Genomic DNA, 21,980 nt, shown 5'->3' on the forward strand with positions numbered 1-21,980 from the left:
AATGCTCCTTTCCTGTATGCTCATTTGTGTGCTTGGTGCCTAACTTAATGTTTCTTTTTTGTTTCTTTTTTTTTTTTTTTTTTTGAGATTTTTAACAGTTGTTTTTATTTTATTTTATTTTATTTTATTTTATTTTATTTTATTTTATTTTATTTTATTATTTTATTTTATCTTATTTTAATATGAAATTTATTGTCAAATTAGTTTCCATACAATACCCAGTGCTCCTCCCAACAGGTGCCCTTCTCAATGCCCATCACCCACTTTCCCCTCCCTCCCACCCCACACCCCATCAACCCTCAGTTTATTCTCAGTTTTTAAGAGTCTCTTATGGTTTGGCTCCCTCCCTAATTTTTTTTTTCCCCTTCCCCTCCCCCATGGTTTTCTGTTAAGTTTCTCAGGACCCATATAAGAGTGAAAACATATGGTATCAGTCTTTCTCTGTATGACTTATTTCACTTACCATTAACACTCCAGTTCCATCCACATTGCAACAAAAGGCCATATTTCATTCTTTCTCATTGCCACGTAGTATTCCATTGTGTATATAAACCACAATTTCTTTATCCATTCATCAGTTGATCGACATTTAGGCTCTTTCCATAATTTGGCTATTGTTGAGAGTGCCGCTATAAACATTGGGGTACAAGTGCCCCTATGCATCAGCACTCCTGTATCCCTTGGGTAGATCCCTAGCAGTGTTATTGCTGGGTCATAAGGTAGATCTATTTTTAATTTTTTGAGGAACCTCCACACTGTTTTCCAGAGCGGCTGCACTAGTTTGCATTCCCACCAACAGTGCAAGAGGGTTCCCATTTCTCCACATCCTCTCCAGCATCTATAGTCTCCTGATTTGTTCATTTTAGCCTCTCTGACTTGCATGAGGTGATATCTCAGTGTGGTTTTGATTTGTATTTCCCTGATGAGGAGTGACACTGAGCATCGTTTCACGTGCCTGTTGGCCATCTGGATGTCTTCTTTAGAGAAGTGTCTATTCATGTCTTCTGTCCATTTCTTCACTGGATTATTTATTTTTCGGGTGTGGAGTTTGGTGAGTTCTTTACAGATTTTGGATACAAGTCCTTTGTCTGATATGTCATTTGCAAATATCTTTTCCCATTCTGTTGGTTGCCTTTTAGTTTTGTTGATTGTTTCCTTTGCAGTGCAGAATAGAATAGAGACTCCAGAATTGGACCCACAAAAGTATGGCCAACTAATCTTTGAGAAAGCAGGAAAGAATATCCAATGGAAAAAAGACAGTCTCTTTAACAAATGGTGCTGGGAGAACTGGACAGCAACATGCAGAAGAATGAAACTAGACCACTTTCTTACACCATTCACAAAAATAAACTCAAAATGGATGAAGGACCTGAATGTGAGACAGGAAACCATTCAAACCCTAGAGGAGAAAGCAGGAAAAAACCCCTCTGACCTTAGCCGCAGCAATTTCTTACTTGACACATCTCCAAAGGCAAGGGAATTAAAAGCAAAAATTAACTATTGGGACCTCATGAAGATAACCTAATTTTCAATGAACATAGTGCCCTAACATGTCAAAACCTCAGTACAACTATTCCGTAAATGAGAATAAATAACTTACTAACCTTGAGCTAGAGGATTTTGATTAAGAATATTCTGAATTAATCTGTCCTTGTACACATTTATCTTTTCAGCCTAGGAAATAGCTTTGTACCAAGAGCAGAAAATCATTTTCATTTGTCAAATAATAATTATGCTGATGTCCTCTACATACCACCTTGCCTCTTCCTTGGGGTTGTGTTTGCTTATGTTAAAACATAAGCTAAGTTTTTCTGATACTACCCAGGAAGGAAGCAGTGTTGATATTATTTTTGTAGAAATAGGGAAAATGGGAATAAAGATAAGAGTTAACTCAGAAACAAAGGCCAAGTTTGTAACACAGACCAGATTTCTGATTTTTTAAGAAGAATTCTAACTATGTAGTATTTTTAATAATATAATGTTTGTGTGTGGAATTGACTGAATCATGTTATCATGTGAAGAAATCAGGGAGAGGTGACCTTTGTCTATAAGCTGTATGATCCATATCTATGGAAGATTCAAGTAATATAAACTAGAAGCTCAAGTTAGTAATTTAGAAATTAGAAGAGTATTACAGCCATATCAATCTATATTAAAATAGCTGCAAATAACAATTAAATCAAATTTCCAAATGTACAATGAAATCATGTTTGATAATTTCTTCATCTCCATCAGAAATAGCTTAAGATTAAATTTCTATGATATATCCAATAGAAAACCCAACCATAAAACTTGAATTGTAATTTGAAAACGACAACAATATACTATTACTACCTATCAATATTTCTTGCTTTGTTTGCCCTTTGTGCGTATGGACACAACTCCATTTTTCTTTTTTTTTTTTTTTAACGTTTTATTTATTTTTGAGACAGGGAGAGACAGAGCATGAACAGGGGAGGGTCAGAGAGAGGGAGACACAGAATCTGAAACAGGCTCAAGGCTCTGAGCTGTCAGCCCAGAGCCCGACGCGGGGCTCGAACTCACGAACCATGAGATCATGACCTGAGCCGAAGTCGGCCACTTAACCGACTGAGCCATCCAGGCGCCCCGCAACTCCACTTTTCTTAAAAGGTTTTGGGTTCTCCTTTAACGTGAGAAGGAGTAAAAATTACTAGCAGAGGACAAATATGAAGCTTAAGCTTTAGTGTGGGTCTTAGACAATGGTTTCTTGGGCATGGATTGGTAACTTTGATGTAACTGCCATCTTACTTGAAAAAAATGACATACAATTTAAGGCCTATGGAAATGACTGGCTCTTATACTTGAAGACTAGCATATTCAAAACAACTTGGTAGTCAAGGCAGTAAACTCTTCAGGTTTTCAGAGGAAGTTTCTAGAATAAGGAGCTTTCCTTGGGAGTATCTGTACCTGCTGAAGTTAACCCTACACCAAATTGTTGTTGGTGTATTTTGGTGTATGTTCAGATAATGACTTCTTAGTCACAAATCAGTGTCTATTCTGGAGCCTACTAATTATTAAACAAAACAAAACAAAAACCCAAGATGTGTGTGAACAAGCTAAAATATTTTTATTAAAACAATTAACTTCATTCTGAGAACAAAGAAAATATCCTCTCTTCTTTGGGAACTATCAATAGCATAGCTTGGATCATGTCACTAATCTGCTTAAACACACGCTTGGTGGTTTGTCTTCACTGAAAGAATAAAGGCTAAAGTGCTTGTTTTGACATTCAAATCCCATTGCAAATTGGCCCAACTTAACCTCCTTATCTTCCGATCTCTGTCTCACACAACTCATAGTCCAGCTACATTACTATTCACTTGACAACTATGCTGAAAGGCTGCCAAGGGCTGTATGTTTTGCTAGATAAATTAGAAATGGCCCCTGCATTTAAGAACACAGAATTTGATAAAAGGGGTTGGCCTAAGAAACTCATTAAAAAACAAACAAAGAAAAAAGCCATTCTACCAAATACATGAAAAACATTCTAAAAATTCAGAGGAATTATTAAATATCTCCAGTGGCTTTGGGTATGGCTTTAAAGACTGATTTTAATTTCTCAACTGTAAATTGCTTTCTCATGCTTTTCTGTAGTTTACCATGATGTTCCCTTTACTGGGACTACATTTTCTTTTCATACTTCAACTTTATGGGAAAATCTTATTCATGAGGAATTTGTGCAAATGTCTCCTCCATTAAGCTATTTTCTCTGTAGCTTTCTTTCCACCTCTGTTAGAACTTGTCATTCCCATCACTGTGTTTCCATAACACATTATTCATAAATTTACTATAGCACTAATCATGCTTCATTTTAACAGAAGATTTAAGTGTGTGTCTTCCTACTAAAAGTGCGTGATATGTTGCATTGATCAAGATCCATAAATAAGATTCTAAAAAGTGCTTTTTTAAAATAAAAGAAATAATGTCATTCTGAAAATAAATATAATTTAGGAGACTATCTTAATGTTTATTTATTTTTGAGAGAGAGAGAGAAACAGAGCACAAGTGGGGAAGGGGCAGAGAGAGAGGGAGACACAGAGTCTGGAAGCAGGCTTCCAGGCTCTGAGCTGGCAGCACAGAGCCCCATGTGGGGCTCAAACTCGTAAACCATGAGATCATGACCTGAGCCAAAGTTGGTCACTCAACCCACTGGGCCACCCAGGCGCCCCTATAACTTAGGAGACTATTTGAGGTCAGTTAGAAATTCTGGATAAAATACTTCTAAGAAATTTTAGTTGCTGATTGTTTTACCATAGATCCAACCAATTATATGAGTAGTTAGGTTAAAACTAAGGAAGCTAGTATCTTGAACCCAACCTCCAGGGGATCAGTTTGCTTCATTCTATTCCAACATTTCTGCATCCCAAATTCTAAATGACTTTTTTTTCAATGAATGCAAAGGTCGCAACAGACTATGAGCATAAATGAGACTGTTCCACCTATAATTACTAGTATAACTAGTGATTAAGCTGTTATTTGATAAACTGTATGTTGAGATGTGCAAGGCTTTGAAGGACAATATTAAAAAAAATAACGTCATATACCAATTCTATACATGAGAAACAGACACAGAGATATTTAATGTTTTATTTACATAACTTGAATATACAAAACATTATCCCTTTAAGTAACTTAGAGGTTAATTGAATGAAATATATACTATTCCACCATTATGGCATTCAGAACTTGATATTCATAGTTTCTATATTCTTGACCACTTTGAAAATCCGCAATATAATTCACTTGTGATTTATTAACTTACAAATTTGAATAGTATGAGTCACTTAGCTTTAGATAAAAGACAGCATGAACTCATGATATTTTTCTCTTCTCATTTTTTCTCCATTCATCATTTAAGTAAACAGCTCTTGGAAAATCACACATGCAAACATTTCTTTGGAAAAATGGGCCCTGGCACAAGGCAGGATAGAAGTCCAACTTAAGATACTGAGTTTAAGAAAAAAAAATAATAAAGCCAATACATATGATACATCTTTGGTTCTTAGCCTAGGCATAATAATTTTAGTTACTTTTATATGTGAATTGTCAAATTCAGTTTGATCTATCACTTGAACATAATCTGTAGTCTGGTGTGTATGGAAAGAAGAAAAGGTATTTTTTACATGGTTTCAATTAGTTCTCTAGTCACTGTAATATTTTTTACAACACAGACAACAAAATGATAGTGAAATTTAAAAGGATGTAAAGCATGGACTGCATCTACATGGTGTTATAAATGTAACTTTTAGTGACATCATGATTCAGAGGGGATTTTATCTGCTTTGGTAAATATTTCTGCAGTTTTGATTTGGGAACTCTTTGAAGATGTGAGATATATGGCTTATGAATGCCAAGCATCAGCTCTCAAAATGTTAAGAAATAAGTTAAGGCAAAGGTGGATATTCAATAAAGATTTAAGACCTGGGGAGCCTGGGTGGCTCAGTTGGTTGAGCGTCCAACTTTGGCTCAGGTCATGATCTCGCGGTCTGTGAGTTAGAGCCCCACATCAGGCTCTGTGCTGACAGCTCAGAGCCTGGAGCCTGCTTCGGATTCTGTGTCTCCCTCTCTCTCTGCCTCTCCCCTGCTCATGCTCTATCTCTCTCTCTCTGTCAAAAATAAATAAACATTAAAAAATTTTTTTAAGATGTAAGATCTTTGTGGAGTGGTGTTAGTCAAAAAATGTTCACAGATGAACATGTTTTGAATTTTGCACTAAATCAGTATTTAGCAAGTGTCTGTGGTATATAAGAACTGAAATGGCCCTCACACAGAGCACAAACCGTTTGTCTTGTTCGGTCCCAAATCCCCAAAGCTTAACACAATGTAGCACAGAATGGGTGCTAAGTATTATGAAATGAATTACAGTAATTTACAATATGAGAGATACAAATAAATAAGGATATCACTCTGCTACATGATACAGATTATAACTGAATAACAAACTACCACACTGTGCCAAAAAAAAAAAAAAGAAAAAAGAAAAAAGAAAAAAAAAGCTTCAAAGAGGAAGAAATACTTGAGGAATACTTGAGAGAAATTTTGAGGAAAAGGAAAGAGCTTTCCAAGGGAAGAGACAAAGGGAGGAAATATTTCCTATAGCACTAAACAATAAACAGCTAAATAAATCTTTTTCTTTTTTTTTTAAGTAGGAAAGATATTTGAATGTTTACTTATTTTTGAGAGATAGAGAGACAGAGCGTGAGCGGGGTAAGAGCAGAGAGGGAGGGAGACACAGAATCCGAAGCAGGCTCCAGGCTCTGAGCTGTCAGCACAGAGCCCGACATGGGGCTCAAACTCACGGACCTCGAGATCATCACCTGAGCTGAAGTTGGATGCTTAACCAACTGAGCCACCCAGATGCCCCATAAATAGCTACATAAATCTTGATATAAGCTGATTTGGGAAAGCATAATGGACTTAATTTGTCTGAGCTCCAGGTTCAGATTAGCTTCAGTTAGAGCCTGATTCGTACTCAAAGACTGCAGTAATTCCAATCTCTTGGCTCTGCTTCCCTAGGTTTTCTGTCATCAGTCTCCACTGATAGTCCCTGACAACACCAGGCTCTTGCCACATGTTTGCTTCAAGTCTCAGTTACAGCCTCATACCCTTTCCCCAAGCTCAGAAGGCAAGCTCAGCATTCCTCATTAAAGTCCTAAAGTCCACTCTGATTGGATAAGCTTAGTCTCTCTTCTATTTTTTTAAAATGTTTATTTTAGCGAGAGAGAGAGAGTGAGAGAGCATCCCAATCAGGCTCCGTGTTGTCATCACAAGCCTAACGAGGGGCTCAATCTCACAAACTGTGAGATCATGACTTGAGCCGGAACCAAGAGTCAGATGCTTAACCCACTGAGCCACCCAGGCACCCCAAGCTTAGTCTCTCTTCCAAATTAGTAGGATACTCTATGGTCATAAGTCAAACTCTCAGAGAATTTGCTTTTATCCACCAACATCATGATTAGAATGTGACAACGGAAGGTTTCCTAAAAGAAACTAGGCTAACAGTTTCCATAAAGACGGGAAAATGTGTATTGCTGCAATTGTCACACACCACAACTGCCAAGACAGGCCTTATGTAGTCAGTCCTAAAACCACCCTCTGGAAAAAACAAAACAAAACAAAACAAAACAAAACAAAACAAAACAAAACAAAAAAAAACCCAAAAACCAGTTTCTTCACATAAGGAAGATAAAATCCACTGACATTTGCCCCCTATGGTAACCTGAATATATAGAGACAGAGTAAGTCACTAAAATCAACAACTTCTGCAGCCACAGCTTCTCAGAGGTTAGAAGAATCTTTAGCCCAGTTTCTAACCAGATGGTTAAATGTGACATCTCTCAGTGGTTGTACAAGTATAAATTTATGCCTAGGTCCTATCCCTGCATGAAATGAAAAACAGGAACATGAAGGACCCACATGGATTACACCCTGAAATAGAACAAATCAGACAGGCTAGGCCAATCTGGGACCCCTGGAGGAGTTTCTGTAAACAGCCTAAGATTAGCCACTTCCTCCTCCTCCCCCTACAAATTAAATAAAATTTTTTCTTAGTGGGAGGAAGAGAAAATCTCAGTGTTGCCTTGGGGACACATTAAACTTCTATATGAGTCTTAGTTTTTATCTATTTTAGGTCCAAAAGGGTATAGAGCCAGGAACCTTGAGAACAGAGGTTAAGGCCACAGTTTGTTAGACTTTCTTGAGTTAAGAATGATGGTTTGGCTATGGCTCCAGCCTAATGTTACCAAGGCCTTGACTTTAAAAAATGAGGAAAGCTAAAATGGGTCTTCTAGAAATAGTAAGGTGTCTGTCAACTGTTCTGGTCAACACTATTAATTTAGCAATTGAGGTCTACTGTTCTTTTCATACTGAACTTACCTTTCACTATCCTACATCATGAATCTTTCACTCTAGCCAAGCAGACCTTTCCCTCACTTTCCTCCCCCAAACTAGAAATTTATCACCATATCACTATTGAGAACTCTTTCTACTGTAATTGATAGAAGAGTCAAATAAAATTAGCAATATCCCATAGAGAATTCATTGTCCCAATAACTGAAATAATTGGAAAGAAATCTAACCTCAGATACAGCTTAAATTAGGGGTACAAACTATATCATCAAAGAGTAGGAAAGGGGTTGATTCTTCAAGAAAAGTCCTGAACATTCATGTTAGAAGAAAGAGGAATGTATGCAACGGTGGCCAAATATAAACTAACAAACATATGCATACACAGACACACAAATGGATATTTTATGATAACATATTCTGTGGTCAATTTATGTCATTTCATTTCCTAGGAATGCCCTTTTCCTTTCTTTTAAACAGTCTGTCCCTCTTTAAAATTTCTTTCCTTTTCTATTCTCTTTGGGCCATATTGATCTATTTTTCTGAAAGTTCAAAACACATATCCCTTATCATTGATTTTTCCTTTGGCACACACTATAATGAATAGTTACCTCATTTTTCCCCCTGAGTGATCAGTTCCAACTTAGAAGCAACTTCTGTGTGCTCCGAGAGTTAAATTCTAAAGTTCACTGCATGAAAGACAGAAAACCCTAACCCTAAAAAATGGTATAATACAGTGTGATAGTTTTCCAGGGTAGCTTAGGAATATTTAATTAATCCATCATGTGACTGCTATTAAAATTCCAATTTGACTTTCCAGAACCATCCAAAATTTCCTTCTGTTCTCTAACACCTGCCACTTACACTAGAAGAAAAAAAACAAACAAACAATAAACATTGCTTCTACCTCTTGCCCTACTGGACCTGGGAGGTGGAAGGGAGTGCTCATTCCCAATCATTTGCAATGCCTCCCCTATTCTGGTGAAGGTACTCTGCATTAGAAACGCTGTAGTTATGCAGCTCCACGAGGTGGGTTGAGTGAGATGACATGGGGACCAATGATGCAGAACATAATGTGATATTTGTGGGGGAGGAGGATTAAAATGGTGGCCAAGTCAGGACCCATGAGGGTGTACATTAGAAAGAAACAGTAGGGGAAGACTAACAAAGAAATATTATGACATAGAAGCATAGAATATAAGCCCTGGAGAAGACTCTTCCTTAGCTTAACTTTCAGGAAATTAAAGACTAAAATTAAATGGACATGGATACATTTACACACGGACTATATTGCACAATTCTCCATGCAGGCTCTTCTTTTGTCCATGGCTGCCTATTCCTTCTTCGATCACTGAAGATACTAATAGTGACCACATTCATGGTAGATGAGAACATAAGCCTAAGGCTGAAAGAATGACCCTAACTATTGCTGGACACTTATGGATGAGAATGGGGCAAGAGATGCCACTGGGGTCTGGGATGTCAGGGAAAATAGGGTTGATACCAGCCACTCCCACACATGTAGACATATTAATGGCTGTGTATCAAAGTACAATGTATGCAGGGTACAAAACTGTATTTTGTATATATGTGTGCTTGGTACATTGTATATATGGTTACTCAGTAAGTATTAATGTAATGAGTGAATGTCTTCTCTAACACTAGGAGCAGACACCATGTTTTAGTCTCCTTTTAATTAATTTCTAATCTTGTACAGTGTCTTACATTTTAGTAGGTCTTGCATTATATTGTTGATCCATAGGTAATAAACAATGTATACATTTGAACTTCCATTAATTCCATTTATTCTCTTCATCATTTGTCTGCGATGAAATGCCCCTTTCAATTCAAATTTAAAAGAGTCTGCATATGTATTCTATTGAGCTAATAGAACTTTATAACAGCTCATCATTTAAAGGATGACTATAATAAGGATATGAGATAAACTGTTGAGAATAGTTTCATTTGGCTTCCAAGGCAAAATAAGATGGAAAAACTGACCAAGCTCTCTGTGGTTATTGTGTGGTCACCAGAAATTATGAAATATGTAGCATTTATATGTGTCAGTCAAGTGATTACCAAACTCCATGCTCTTGACTGCTATAGAACTGACCACTTCTTTAAATGCTTTTGCTTTGAGACTTTTCTACATTGTTACCTTGGAAATAGAGCCTAAATTCTGAAATATGGCTGGCGAGAGCCAAATATTCAGTGGAAAAGAAGACCTATGAAACACTGGATAGTGTTTAACTACTGTGGCATCAGATAAGATCTCTGAAGAAAACAGATAGAAGGAAATGATAATTTCTTCAATGATAAAGAAAAATAAACCAACAAATGATGAGATCAGGATTCTTGTATTACCAGAGATGTTTAGACCAATACTCCCAGGTCTTTATCTTCTTGAAATTAATCATAAGTCACTCTCAGGAAAGTCTTACCTAAAAATTACGCATTTGCAAGAATTCATTAGAAAACTCATAGTGATATGCGTATTTGTAGAACACTTCAATTTTTGAGTTGAGAAGACACAAGGGGGTAATACAGATAGGCAAAACACTGGAAACGGGAAATGTGGAAATATCTCATATGCATTAAATATGTATTCTAAGCCCTGTCCCTGTACAAGGCATTTTTTTCATACATTTTCTCAATCCCATAGTCAATTCTGTAAAGTGAATATCCCATTAAGAATAGGCAAAGAAATATTAAGTAACTTTCACAAGTTCTAAAGTCTATGTGTTTGAGTCATAGCCAGAGCTGTGCTATGGCAAAGCCCATGCCATCTCTTACATGATAACCCCTGGGAGTTAGAAGACACTTGAAGACTTGACAATACAGGATACAGAAAATTACAGACTGACCTCTTTATCTAATTATCTGTGTAATCTTAGCCAACCTATTCATCATACTTTCTTAGCCTTGCTCTCATTTTCTCATATAAGAGAAGCTTGTGAATCTAGCTCTTCCTATCTACAAGTTAAGTCAAGTTAATCTAGATAATGCATGATTGTCTCCGATATCTCTGCCTCCTTGTTTAATGCACTATCCAATGTTCAGATAAGGCATCTCACTTTGAAAAGACTAGATAATCTCTTAAAGATGAACACAGGGAAGACATTCTTCTGCCTACTTTTATCTAGAGTGGGAACAAAATACAGAAGTTTAATTTCCAGCACATAAAATCTCCCTTTCCCAAATCTCAATGAAGTAAAGTAAAATTCCCAACTGTACCCTGAGAAGAGAACACTGTTTTGTGATGTCAGTACTAAAACTAACTCACTGGATCGAGGACAAATTATTGATCTCATCAAATGCCATGAGCACCCACTGGCATCATGGGAAATCACTAACCAGAAGCCAAATGAAACCATGGTTCTCATGAAACCAACACCTGTTTTTGTTTTTGTTTTTTCCAGGTCCTCAGAAACTTTCCTCCAGAAATGTCTCTCTTGTTAGAGAAAAGTGAAAGCCCACAGATATTTCCAGGTTAACAAGAATTTTCTCTGAAGTCTGGCATTTTATTATAAAAACTAATCTAGGCATTTATTCTACTTCCTACCAAACCCTCCTTTTTAAAATATTAAACGTTAATGGGATAACTTATCAAATAAAATAAATGCTCCTGAAGTTTGTAACATTTATTCTCTGCATAGTCATATGTTCCTGTGGACAACTATACTTGAATTTGAGCAGTTCGGTTTGCCCTACATAGATTCTGCAATTTGCCTTAGATGGACTATAAGTCACAGAATATGGTCAAATACCACATTCTAGAATACCATTCTAATATATAATCTACTGTACATAATATACTCAGAATAACAGCATTTCCTAGATACTTATTAGTTACAGGCTAAATATTTTACTGTTGTTGCTATTTAACATTCTTAACTACTTTGTGAGATAAAGATTTGTACACCCTAATTATATGTAAGGAAATAGAAACATAGAGAGATTCACTGTTTTCTGAGTCAAAGAAATCAGAACAACACAAATCACACAACTCTTAAGGATAAGAACAACCTCTGAACTCTAGCTTGACTAGGGTCTAAGCAATTACCTCTCTATTGTTGTTTATGTAGAATAACAATTTTAATTTATGTGACGATACTGGATTATTTTACAGGGTCTATTCTTAGGTAGACAACTCCTTCTATACCAACCAGTCAGTGTTCAGTTAAAATGTGTAGCTCAAAAAATTATAAAAATAAATACCCAGGGTTTTGGAGTTACTTATAACAAGTCAAATGTGAGAATATTAAATATAAGATTATATTTGTAGTCTATATATATTCTACTCATAAATTAGAACCAGAACTTTCTGTATAGAATTTTTGGAGAACATAAACAAGTATATTTAGCTTTTGAGAACTCAAATTATAGACCAGGGAAAAGCAAAGAATGGGCAAAATGAAAGCTGAAACTTGAGAATGTGAAAGTAAGATACAAACATGGGAAATGTAGGTGGTTCATTGGTCATCTAAAAATAGGCAAAACACCACTTTCAATAATAGGATCTACCACAGCTGACTCAAGGGACAAGCAATGGTTTTTCCAACATTCTTGAGGACATGAAAAGTATCCCCATGTCATGCAGCACAGTGAGGTTTGAGAAAGCCCAACAGTAATGGGTGACACCACACACAGCCACAGGACGCTGGAGATAGGAAGCCAATGACGAATTTCCCCAGTGTGCAAATTTATATTAAGCAGTAAAACAATCAGAATTTATGGTGACTTGCGGAACTTGTTGGACCATCCTGATAGAACCTTATTTTTTTCCCCTTAAATCAAATGCTTATAAAATTAAATCAAAGAATCTTTAAAAGAGGTTCAGAGAATGTACTCTCCAAGTCCCTTGTTTTTCAAATGAGGACACAAGTCCAGAATGGCTTTCTTGTTTTGGATCTGCCCATTGCCTATTCTTTGGCCAATGTATCTCCTGTGGAATTCATCACACTCCAGAGTGGAAGTTCAGCAGTGACTCAAGAAGAAACCAATCAGGGCATAGGATTGGGATAGAGGGGTATCACTGTGTCTCTTTCCTGTTTACTCAGCAATTTTCAGTCTACTCTGGGGTCAGAGCAGAGGTGAAAGCTTTATAATCACAGCAGGAGCAACAGGACTCAAGTCAGTAGCAGCTATTTCTCTCATTTCATGCCTGATAATTAGAATGTTCTATGATTTTTTTTTCCTGAAAACTTAGTCTAAAACCTTATCAAGCTGATGTAATGATTTGTAGACTCTAGAATCTATGGTACTTTAAAGAGAGTAATACTTGCAAGTTAAGTACATTTTCTATAACTGGTTATAAAATATCAGTAGCATACCTGATTTTATACTTTAAGATGAGAAGCCACCCACTACTTTATAGGAAACCCTTTGTCAACCACTTGCCAGAAAGAGCTTTATGAATAAAGATTGGCTGTATTTCACCATGCCAACCTGCAAATCTCATCATAAACATTTCACTACAATCTTTGATTTTCTGTATGAAGTGTTATATAAACCAAGGTACTGAGGCCTATTCCAAAAACCACAGTAAAATTTTTTCATCTGCTTACAGGAAGACATAATACCAGGAGACTTTTGAGAAGAGATATGTATATATTTGTATCTATCTCTATCTCTGTCTAGCTTAGTGAACTCCACCAGGGATTATGCAGTAGGCAATGGCCTCTTATCAATACTTCCATTAGGGAACCTTGTATGTTATCAGAAAAGCCACTTTTATATTTATCATTTTGAATTATAATAGACGTACTTCATTCCTAGTAGAATATTTTCAGCAGGCATTTAACGAAATGATGGTTGTTGGGGTTATTTCATTTTACAACATCACATTAGCATTAACTTTTCATTTTACCACAGCAGCCAAAGTATGCATATTATATGAACCTAGATTGCTCTTCTTAAGACGGAATGAGTTGAAGGCCCCTAGGCAGAGCCATTAAAGAGATCAGAGTTATATTAAAAAATTCCACAAAGGAAGTGCAGGTTTCTATCAATTGGTCCATCTTGGTAAAGTCATATTAGAAACAAGCAATTCAGCTCCTGTGTTTATGGAGCTCTCTGCTGGTCTCTCTTTAGGGAACAGAAGAGAAGTAGAAAATATCTTTTATCCTGTGGGAGTTTATTCTCGATTTGATAAAACTGCACTGAAAGCCGAAAGCTATACTCAATATCAAACAGCAAAACAAATGAAAGATTAAATGCAGAAAATAAACATTTAACATTGATATCAATGCCACAGAAATGGATACTGAGACATCTGACACAGGGAAAATTAATGTTTTATGTAAGGGATGAGAGGTAGGGCTCTTTGGAAAATTTTGATCTGAATTCATCTGAGGGTAATATGTAAATGTAAAAAAAATAGGAAAACACTCTGTCAAGTATCAATGGATTAATACTCTTACTATAAAAGCATGGTGACAAAAAAAAGCTATAGTTAATTATAGATTGCTATGATCATAAATTATCTGGAAAAAGTGCCATAATGTAGATAATTGTAGGAAGCCCTTGCTGATCAACCAATCATGACCCTTGACAAAAGCACTGATTTCCAAACTTTAGTGTGTATGTACATAATATGAAGAATTTCTAAAATCTAGGTTCCTGGATTTTATGCATAGAGTTTACATATAAAGAGTCTTGGAGGGAACCCTAGAATCCTCAAGTGTTGCAAGTATCCTGGGATTCTAATGCAAATGTTCCATGGGCTATGTCTGGACTTTGGGAACCAACCTGCTAAAGCACTATTCTCCAGCTGATATGTTCCTGTCCTGAATGAAATGGACAGGATGAGATAGTCACCTATTTCAATCACACAGATGGGTTTTTTCATGACTAGCCTTAGAGCATTTAGAGCATGCATTGGAACTTCCAAATACTTCACATTTCTCACAGCTGGCAGAGAGCTGAGTACAGAATAGACATCTAATAAATATAAATATGATGGTAGCATAATAACTACCATTAATCATGTGGCAACTGGTCATAGTTCTAAGCATCTCAAGAAGTTAGGACCTCTAATTCCTTCTAACTGAACAAAAATCCTTTTACATAATGGTCTTTTATTTTGTGGTCAGAGATGGTCTTCAATTAGCTACAATTAGCTGGATGCTCATCCTCTCTCCCAAGGTCATAGAATACAATCTATTCTTTGGATTTGCTTACATATGCTTAGAAGTAATGCTCTTCTTTCCTGAGACAAAGAAATAACTTTCACAAAGCCCACTTCATAAAGCCCAAATCACCCATGATGATGACTTTTTTTTTTATTTTTATGCTAACCTTAGTACAGCTAGAATTTCAGCAGAGTGGTTGGTCAATTCTAGATTCCAAGACATATCCAGGAAGATAAATATAGTTAAATGCTCAAAGGAATGCAATGACTGACTGTATGTGTGTGATCATGTGGATTGATGGGGATATGTAAATATTTATATTGACTCCTCTGGCTACTCTGGATAGTGTAACACTTTTTGGAAAATATAGTATTTGAGATCATATGAGACCTTGAAAATTGCTATTTAAAAAAAAAATGTTTATTTATTTTTGAGAGACCGAGACAGACAGAGCATGAGCAGGGGAGGGGCAGGGAGAGAGGGAGACACAGAATCCGAAGCAGGCTCCAGGCTTTATGAGCCCAACATGGGGCTCGAACCCACAAACCATGAGACCATGACCTGAGCCAAAGTCGGACACTTAACCAACTGAGTCACCCAGGCACCCCCAAATTGCTATTTTTAGTATAGTACAACAGTTCATTGTCACGACTGTTATACCTTGGCCGAGTAGTATTTTCATCTGTTATCAGGAAGATATGATACCAAGAAATCTTTGAGGAAAGATATTTATTTTAGTATCAAATATAATGAACAAAAAACATCATGAAACCCAGCTTCTTATCTTAATTTTGGGTTACTAGTTACTGTGTGACTCTGGGTAGATCATTTCAAGTTGATCTTCAGCTATAAATAAAGAACAACAGAGAGGTTTCTTATTTGGCTCAAAATGTTGTTTTCAATCTATAATACACCAGCACTTTGCTAAGATTTGGAAATTTTTTAATGTTTATTTATTTATTTTGAGAGAGAGGGAGCATGCAAGCATGGAGGGGCAGAGAAAGAGGGAGAGAGATAAACTCAGATAGGGTCCATGCTCAGGGCACAGACTTGATGCAGGGCTCAATCTCAGGATTCAGTTCATCACCTGAATGGAAATCAAGAGTCAGAAGCTTAGTCGACTGAGCCACTCAGGTGCCCCTGGAATTGTTTTTAAGATAAGAATTTACAGAAGGAAATTTTTATGGAAATGATTTAAAAGCAGGTTTTAAATATAGCAAACATGGGTCAATTTCTAGTATTTAATGACAATTGCTCAAAAGTTAGGGTTAGTTTGTTAGGAACTATTTGAATTCAATACGTTTTCTAATATAGATAGGAAAAGATGATTAATACTATGAAACCATTCTGAAAATGACTCACCAACTATATAGGACTCATTCAAAATTAATATAGTCATTATTTAAAATCAGCATGTTAACACTTTTCTATAGACTAAGTAGTCTTACCTGGTTTGTAAGTTATTGAAATGTCTTTTCTTACAAAGATTTCAACTCAACCATTCTAAATTGAAAATACCAAGTTAGTGTGTAAATTAGTGATGTATAAATCTATACTTGAAATACGATGGACAATTATAATAACATTTGACTTCTTCATGCTTCAAAATATTATTAGAAGAGTAAAATGAGTTTAGGATTCAAGTATTTGGTATTGTCAGTAAAATGGTAAATGCTGTTTTTGTTATCTTCATTATTGTCATAGTAGCAGGGTAAGGAGTGATACTGGTACTTGGGCTTGTATTCATGTAGTGGCAGTAACATTTGGAATTGGACAAAGTCTGGGTCCAAGTTCTTGGTTTATCACTTACTGAAATTTTACTGTAAAATATCACTGATATGCAGTTTCTTCATTTATAAAAATGGGAGTAAAAATGATTTGATCTACATAATGGTCATAAAAAGTCAATGTAAAAGAACTCCATATATTAGAAATTCTTTGCGTATGTTGACTTTCATTATTATTGTTTTAAATTATATGTAAACAGAGGCTTTGTCTTTACTCTTTATATTCTTGTCTTTAGCTTAATGACGTTCATTGGAAATGCTCTAAATCTAATTATCTTCATTAACCCTTTTTATAGTCGTCAGTGGCCTTTAAAATCAACTAATGTATTCTAGACATTGTCCAGATTAGAAAAATCATCCAGGAAGGATGTTAAAACCTTTCCTGAAGTGGCACTCCTTGTTTGTGACTAAGCGGGACCTCATCTCGACTAAATTTTTAGCGTTCTCCAATTCCTTCACTAGCGTTACGGAATTCATTTCTTTAATACCAAATAGACAAAGCAGGTCTCACAGGATGTTAGGAAATGTTCTATGTAAGAGGGTTTTAGAATCTAATAAACATACAAAATTCTAGATTAAATGAAATTATCAAACTTTTTATTTTTTTAAATTGTTTTGTAATGTTTATTTACATTTGAGAGAGAGGCAGTGTGTGAGTTGGGGCTGGGGGGCGGGGGCAGAGAGAGACAGACAGAATCTGAAGCAGCCTCCAGGTCTGAGTTGTCAGCACAGAGTCCAATGTGGGGGTCAAACTCACAAACCACAAAATCATGATCTGAGCTGAAGTCAGACACTTAACCAACTGAGCCACACAGGCGCCACAGCAAACTTTTTAAAAGTTGAATCACATACATTCTCAAATGTGTTAGACTGTGTTATGAAACTATAGAAAAAAATTAGAATATCCACTATGGCTGAAAGATTTTTGACCATCAGAAATTTTTAACAGTGAATTAATGGCTAAGTGAATTCAGGATCACATATTGGTTTAAATGTTACTTTATCATACTGGAAGTTATATGACTACCAGTGGGACATACCTGTTTTACAAGGATAAAAAAAATTAAAACAGGTATGTCCAATTGGTAGTCATATAACTTCCAGTATGATAAAGTAACATTTTATATATATATACATAAGTATGTATATATACATCTGATGATAATGATCATAATGATGAAATGTTCATAGCCCTAAAACACATTCCAGAATCCAGGGATGACGTTTGTATCTTCATTACTGATTACTGATGAAATTCATTTCTGAAACATAAAGAAGCATTTTTCTTTCACTGTTTTTAATCATAATTTCCATGCAGTGTTGAGCAAAAAGAAAGAACACTAAACTCTTACAGGCAGAAAACAGATTAAGAGCTCCTCAGCTTCCGTCTGCCTCTGCCACCACCCATTCACACACACACACACATACACACACACACACACACACAACACACACTACATATGTGAATGGCTTAGGTCAAGTTACATTACTTTTCTGGGCTTTGGATTCTCCCATTTAATAAAGGTCAAGATAAATGAACTCTAACTCATGAATGTCTTACAAGAACAATTCAGATTTTGTAGGTATTATCTTTAAGTAATCATATAAGTGAAAGGTATAAATACTGTTTTTATTGACAATGGAACATATTTCTCTTTAGACATAACTGCTCAACTTTCTATGGATTAACATTCACCTGTTATATTTTATTTTCCCATGATAGCTTTATACATGCTTATGTATGTTGAAAACATACTGTCAGTCCACTGAGATAAAAAGACAGAATTCTTTCTTACTTCCACTGTTATCTCATTTTCATGTAGACACCTCAAGCATTAACTCTCAGTCATGAATATTCAATTAGTATATTTTAAATGAATGAATACAACTTGACTCAATGCTCCATAAACGCTTTAAGTGAAGGACAAATTCCACATTGATACTATTCTGTGCAATGGTTTCATCAAGCAAAAATTGTGTGGTAATTTCCACTCAGGATGTTGGCAGACAAAATACATGTATAACTTGACTTAAACAAGTACTCCCTATGACAGAAAATACATTGAAAGATACACTACACTTTACTATTTGGTCATTTAGTTCATCATATTTGTGATATGTGCATTATGCATAAGCACAAACAATTGTGAAAAGGCAATTACCTTTAAGAAACATAATCTAGTATAAGAGAAGCCATGGACACACGCATTTACAACAATAAAAATAGAATGTGAACATTTTCATATATAAAACAAACCTTTAAAAGAAATTGACAGAAAATATCCCTTTATATAAAAAGTTAACCATAAGCATTTGGGAAGATGATTTTTTTTTTTTCTCAGTGAGATCTTAATAAATAGAGGAAGGAGAAATAATTATTGAAAATTATTTTGGAAGAAAAACATGAACAGTAATTGGAAAGTGTAAATCATTCTTGTAGGATGTAGGTAGTTACATGAAGCTGACAAAGTTGGAAAAAAAAAAAAGATTTAGATTCTAGAGCACCAGGTTTACAACACAGGTTATACTGACTTACAGAAATCCCAAACACAAGTGGAAATAGGTCAGATTTGTGCTTAGACAAAAGCTCAGACTGTGTGGCTTTCAATGGGCAAGAGACTTGTTTTGGAAAGTCTTGTTTGAAGGTGAGATCAGTTAAAAGACTATAAGGTGTATGCACTTGGGCAATGAAGAGGGCCAATCTTTCAGTCCCTCTGCCAGGCAATCAGCAGGTCAAAATATAAGGAAGCCAGGCACCCTGTTGAGTACTGGCACCATAGTGGTAGACAAAGAGGTAAAGAAGACAAGTATTAAACTAACACGCATAGAAACAAGTGCTTACTTTATATTGCAAAGCTAAGGAATGTTTCAGCTGACTTAGGGGATATTGACAAAAATAAGAATGTAAGAATGATGAGGCATTTTTAAGGGAGTTTAGCTTCTTTGTGTTGAATTAGAGGCACTGCCAAGGAAATTGAGGTGAAAGTGTCTTCCAGGTCCTGGGGAGGAGTTTATACCTAGGCTACAGCTGCGTTTGTCAGCTGCATAAAGACAACAGTTGAATCTATTGAACAGATGTGCCAACTACAACAGAGATGACTAGAAGACAGAAAAATGGTGAAAATACGATGGGTATTTAAACCATGATTAAACTGGTAAGTACTTTACTTATGAACTTCTTTTTCCTGTCTAAGTCCACTGTACAAAAAGTTATGTTCATTGGGAAAAAACTGATTTTTTCCATTTATGAAATTGTAGGTTCAATACAAGTAGGACTTTCAATCCAGGAAAGAGAAATAATACTATGGATGAAAGAAAAATTTAAAAATGTATTATATCTCCTGATTATAGACAGCTTATACTATAAAACAAGTCATATAACACAAAAGAACCTGTGAACAACAAATCAGCAACTGGTTGGGAGTCACATAAAACTTCTTTTCAAACATCTCAAATGAATAAATATGCCACATTTTCTTAGAAGAATCCTCTGGTTGCAAAATGGAATTTGTTATTTCTGCAAGGATCCCCCCACCCAGCCTTTGGACAAAGATTAACGTCCTGTAACATCCAGAACTATGAAGACTTTGTTTAACTTTTACTTTTGTCATTACACTGTCTTTTTTGTGAGGAGAGATAAACAACTAACTCAAAAGGGAATTTCCTTTAGAAGAACATTTAAAATATTTATTTATTATATGATTCTTTTCTACAAAGAACACTTAATTCATTATTGACATCTCATAGCTGTTCACTGTAAACCAAACCCACAGAATTTTTTAATGTATGCAGAATATTAGTGTATAGCACTGTTTCCTGAAAACTGCAGTGCAAAAAAAAATTAAAACTGTTGGATGCTGGATAAGTTATCCACTCATAGATAACAAAAAAGAAATTTTTCACATTGAATTCTATCAACATTGTCAGCTCCTATAGAATCGAAATCAGGTCACAAAATAACGTAAGTAAAAGGAATGTTCTCTTACCCTTAATGAGAAGGTAAAGAGCACATATTGTCCTTCATATAATTATATAAAAGGAAACAGAAATAAAAGAGATGAATGAAAGATGGCAGGACTTTTTTTCTGCAGTTTACAGATACAATCCTTGATTTCATCAATCATCCCAAAGAAAACTAAGACTTGATAGGCTTGAACATTCAGAAAAACAAAATCTACTTCACAATTAACATTTTTCTGTGTCCCTAATAAACTTGTTTCCTGACATTTCACTCTAGCGGGATAACCTTCTGTTCTTTTTGTAGAAAACTATTTATGTATTTTGAGGAAAAACAACTGAAGAAACTAAAATTGGGATCAGTTTTACCACCACAAAATAGGCACCATCAAGATTTATTTGTTACATATCTGACATTAAAAAATACAGATGTAATATAAGATACTCAAAAAAATCTAAAGTTTAGCTTACCAGTGGGGACAGAATTGGAGTGTTGAAGTTCGAATTGACTAGAATCCTCAGAGAGTTCAGTCAAACAGGTTAAAGTAAATTCTGGGTTGGAAGCATGCTCATGTCTGAAGCCTTCAGGAGAAAGATAATCCAGTTCAAGCTTCACAGTTGACATTGCAAAATTCTTAAAGAGCTATGTAAGTCAAAGTTCACGCTAACTGAAGTTTTAAAGATCATAGGAGACAGAAAAAAAAAAATCACTGTATTATAATCAGTAGTAACTCCAGACTTTCCGGTGATTATTCATTCTCACTTGGAAATCCAAAAGAGATAAAACATGCAGAGCTGAGTCTCTAAGTTTTCTGTATTCATGCCTTTGCTAGGCAATTGACTTCAATAGGATGGATGGAATTTAGAGTTGTTCTTCTGGAAGATGTCTTGCTGCCTTAAAATGATAGCAGCACTAATTCCATCTCAGAGAGGCTTCAGGGAAAACTAAGATGGGCTAAGTGAAGACATAGGCAAGGCTGCAGAGAGATGCTTTCAGTAACGTATTGGAAGTTCTCACTCACATTTCTGTATACAAAAGATCAGCTGGGTGGGGTTAAGGAGTGTAAGAGAATGAAACTTTTTTTCCACTGGGCAGTTCATCAGAGGAATGTTTTAATTTGGAAGGAAATTAATCCTAAGTGATATTTCCAGGGTCAGGGTTGTGAGACTATAGTTCCGATGCTTGTTGAAAGATGACTATGATTGTGGAGATTAACAGGTAAATTAAACTAAAAAG

General features: G+C 35.6%; 1 protein-coding gene across 1 annotated transcript in view; it reads right to left on the reverse strand.

Moving 5' to 3' along the window:
- The window catches only part of ANO3 (anoctamin 3), a 420,829-nt gene extending 399,108 nt beyond the window's left edge, over positions 1 to 21,721 (reverse strand). Inside the window, exon 1 of the mRNA XM_060606231.3 lies at positions 21,215 to 21,721. Coding sequence (XP_060462214.1) covers positions 21,215 to 21,368 — 154 coding nt within the window. The 5' untranslated portion in view covers positions 21,369 to 21,721. The remainder of the gene's footprint in view (positions 1 to 21,214) is intronic.
- Between the last annotated feature and the right edge of the window lie 259 nt (positions 21,722 to 21,980).

This window comes from Panthera onca, chromosome D1, assembly GCF_046562875.1.
Source record: "Panthera onca isolate mPanOnc1 chromosome D1, mPanOnc1 haplotype 2, whole genome shotgun sequence".
Lineage (NCBI taxonomy): Eukaryota > Metazoa > Chordata > Mammalia > Carnivora > Felidae > Panthera > Panthera onca.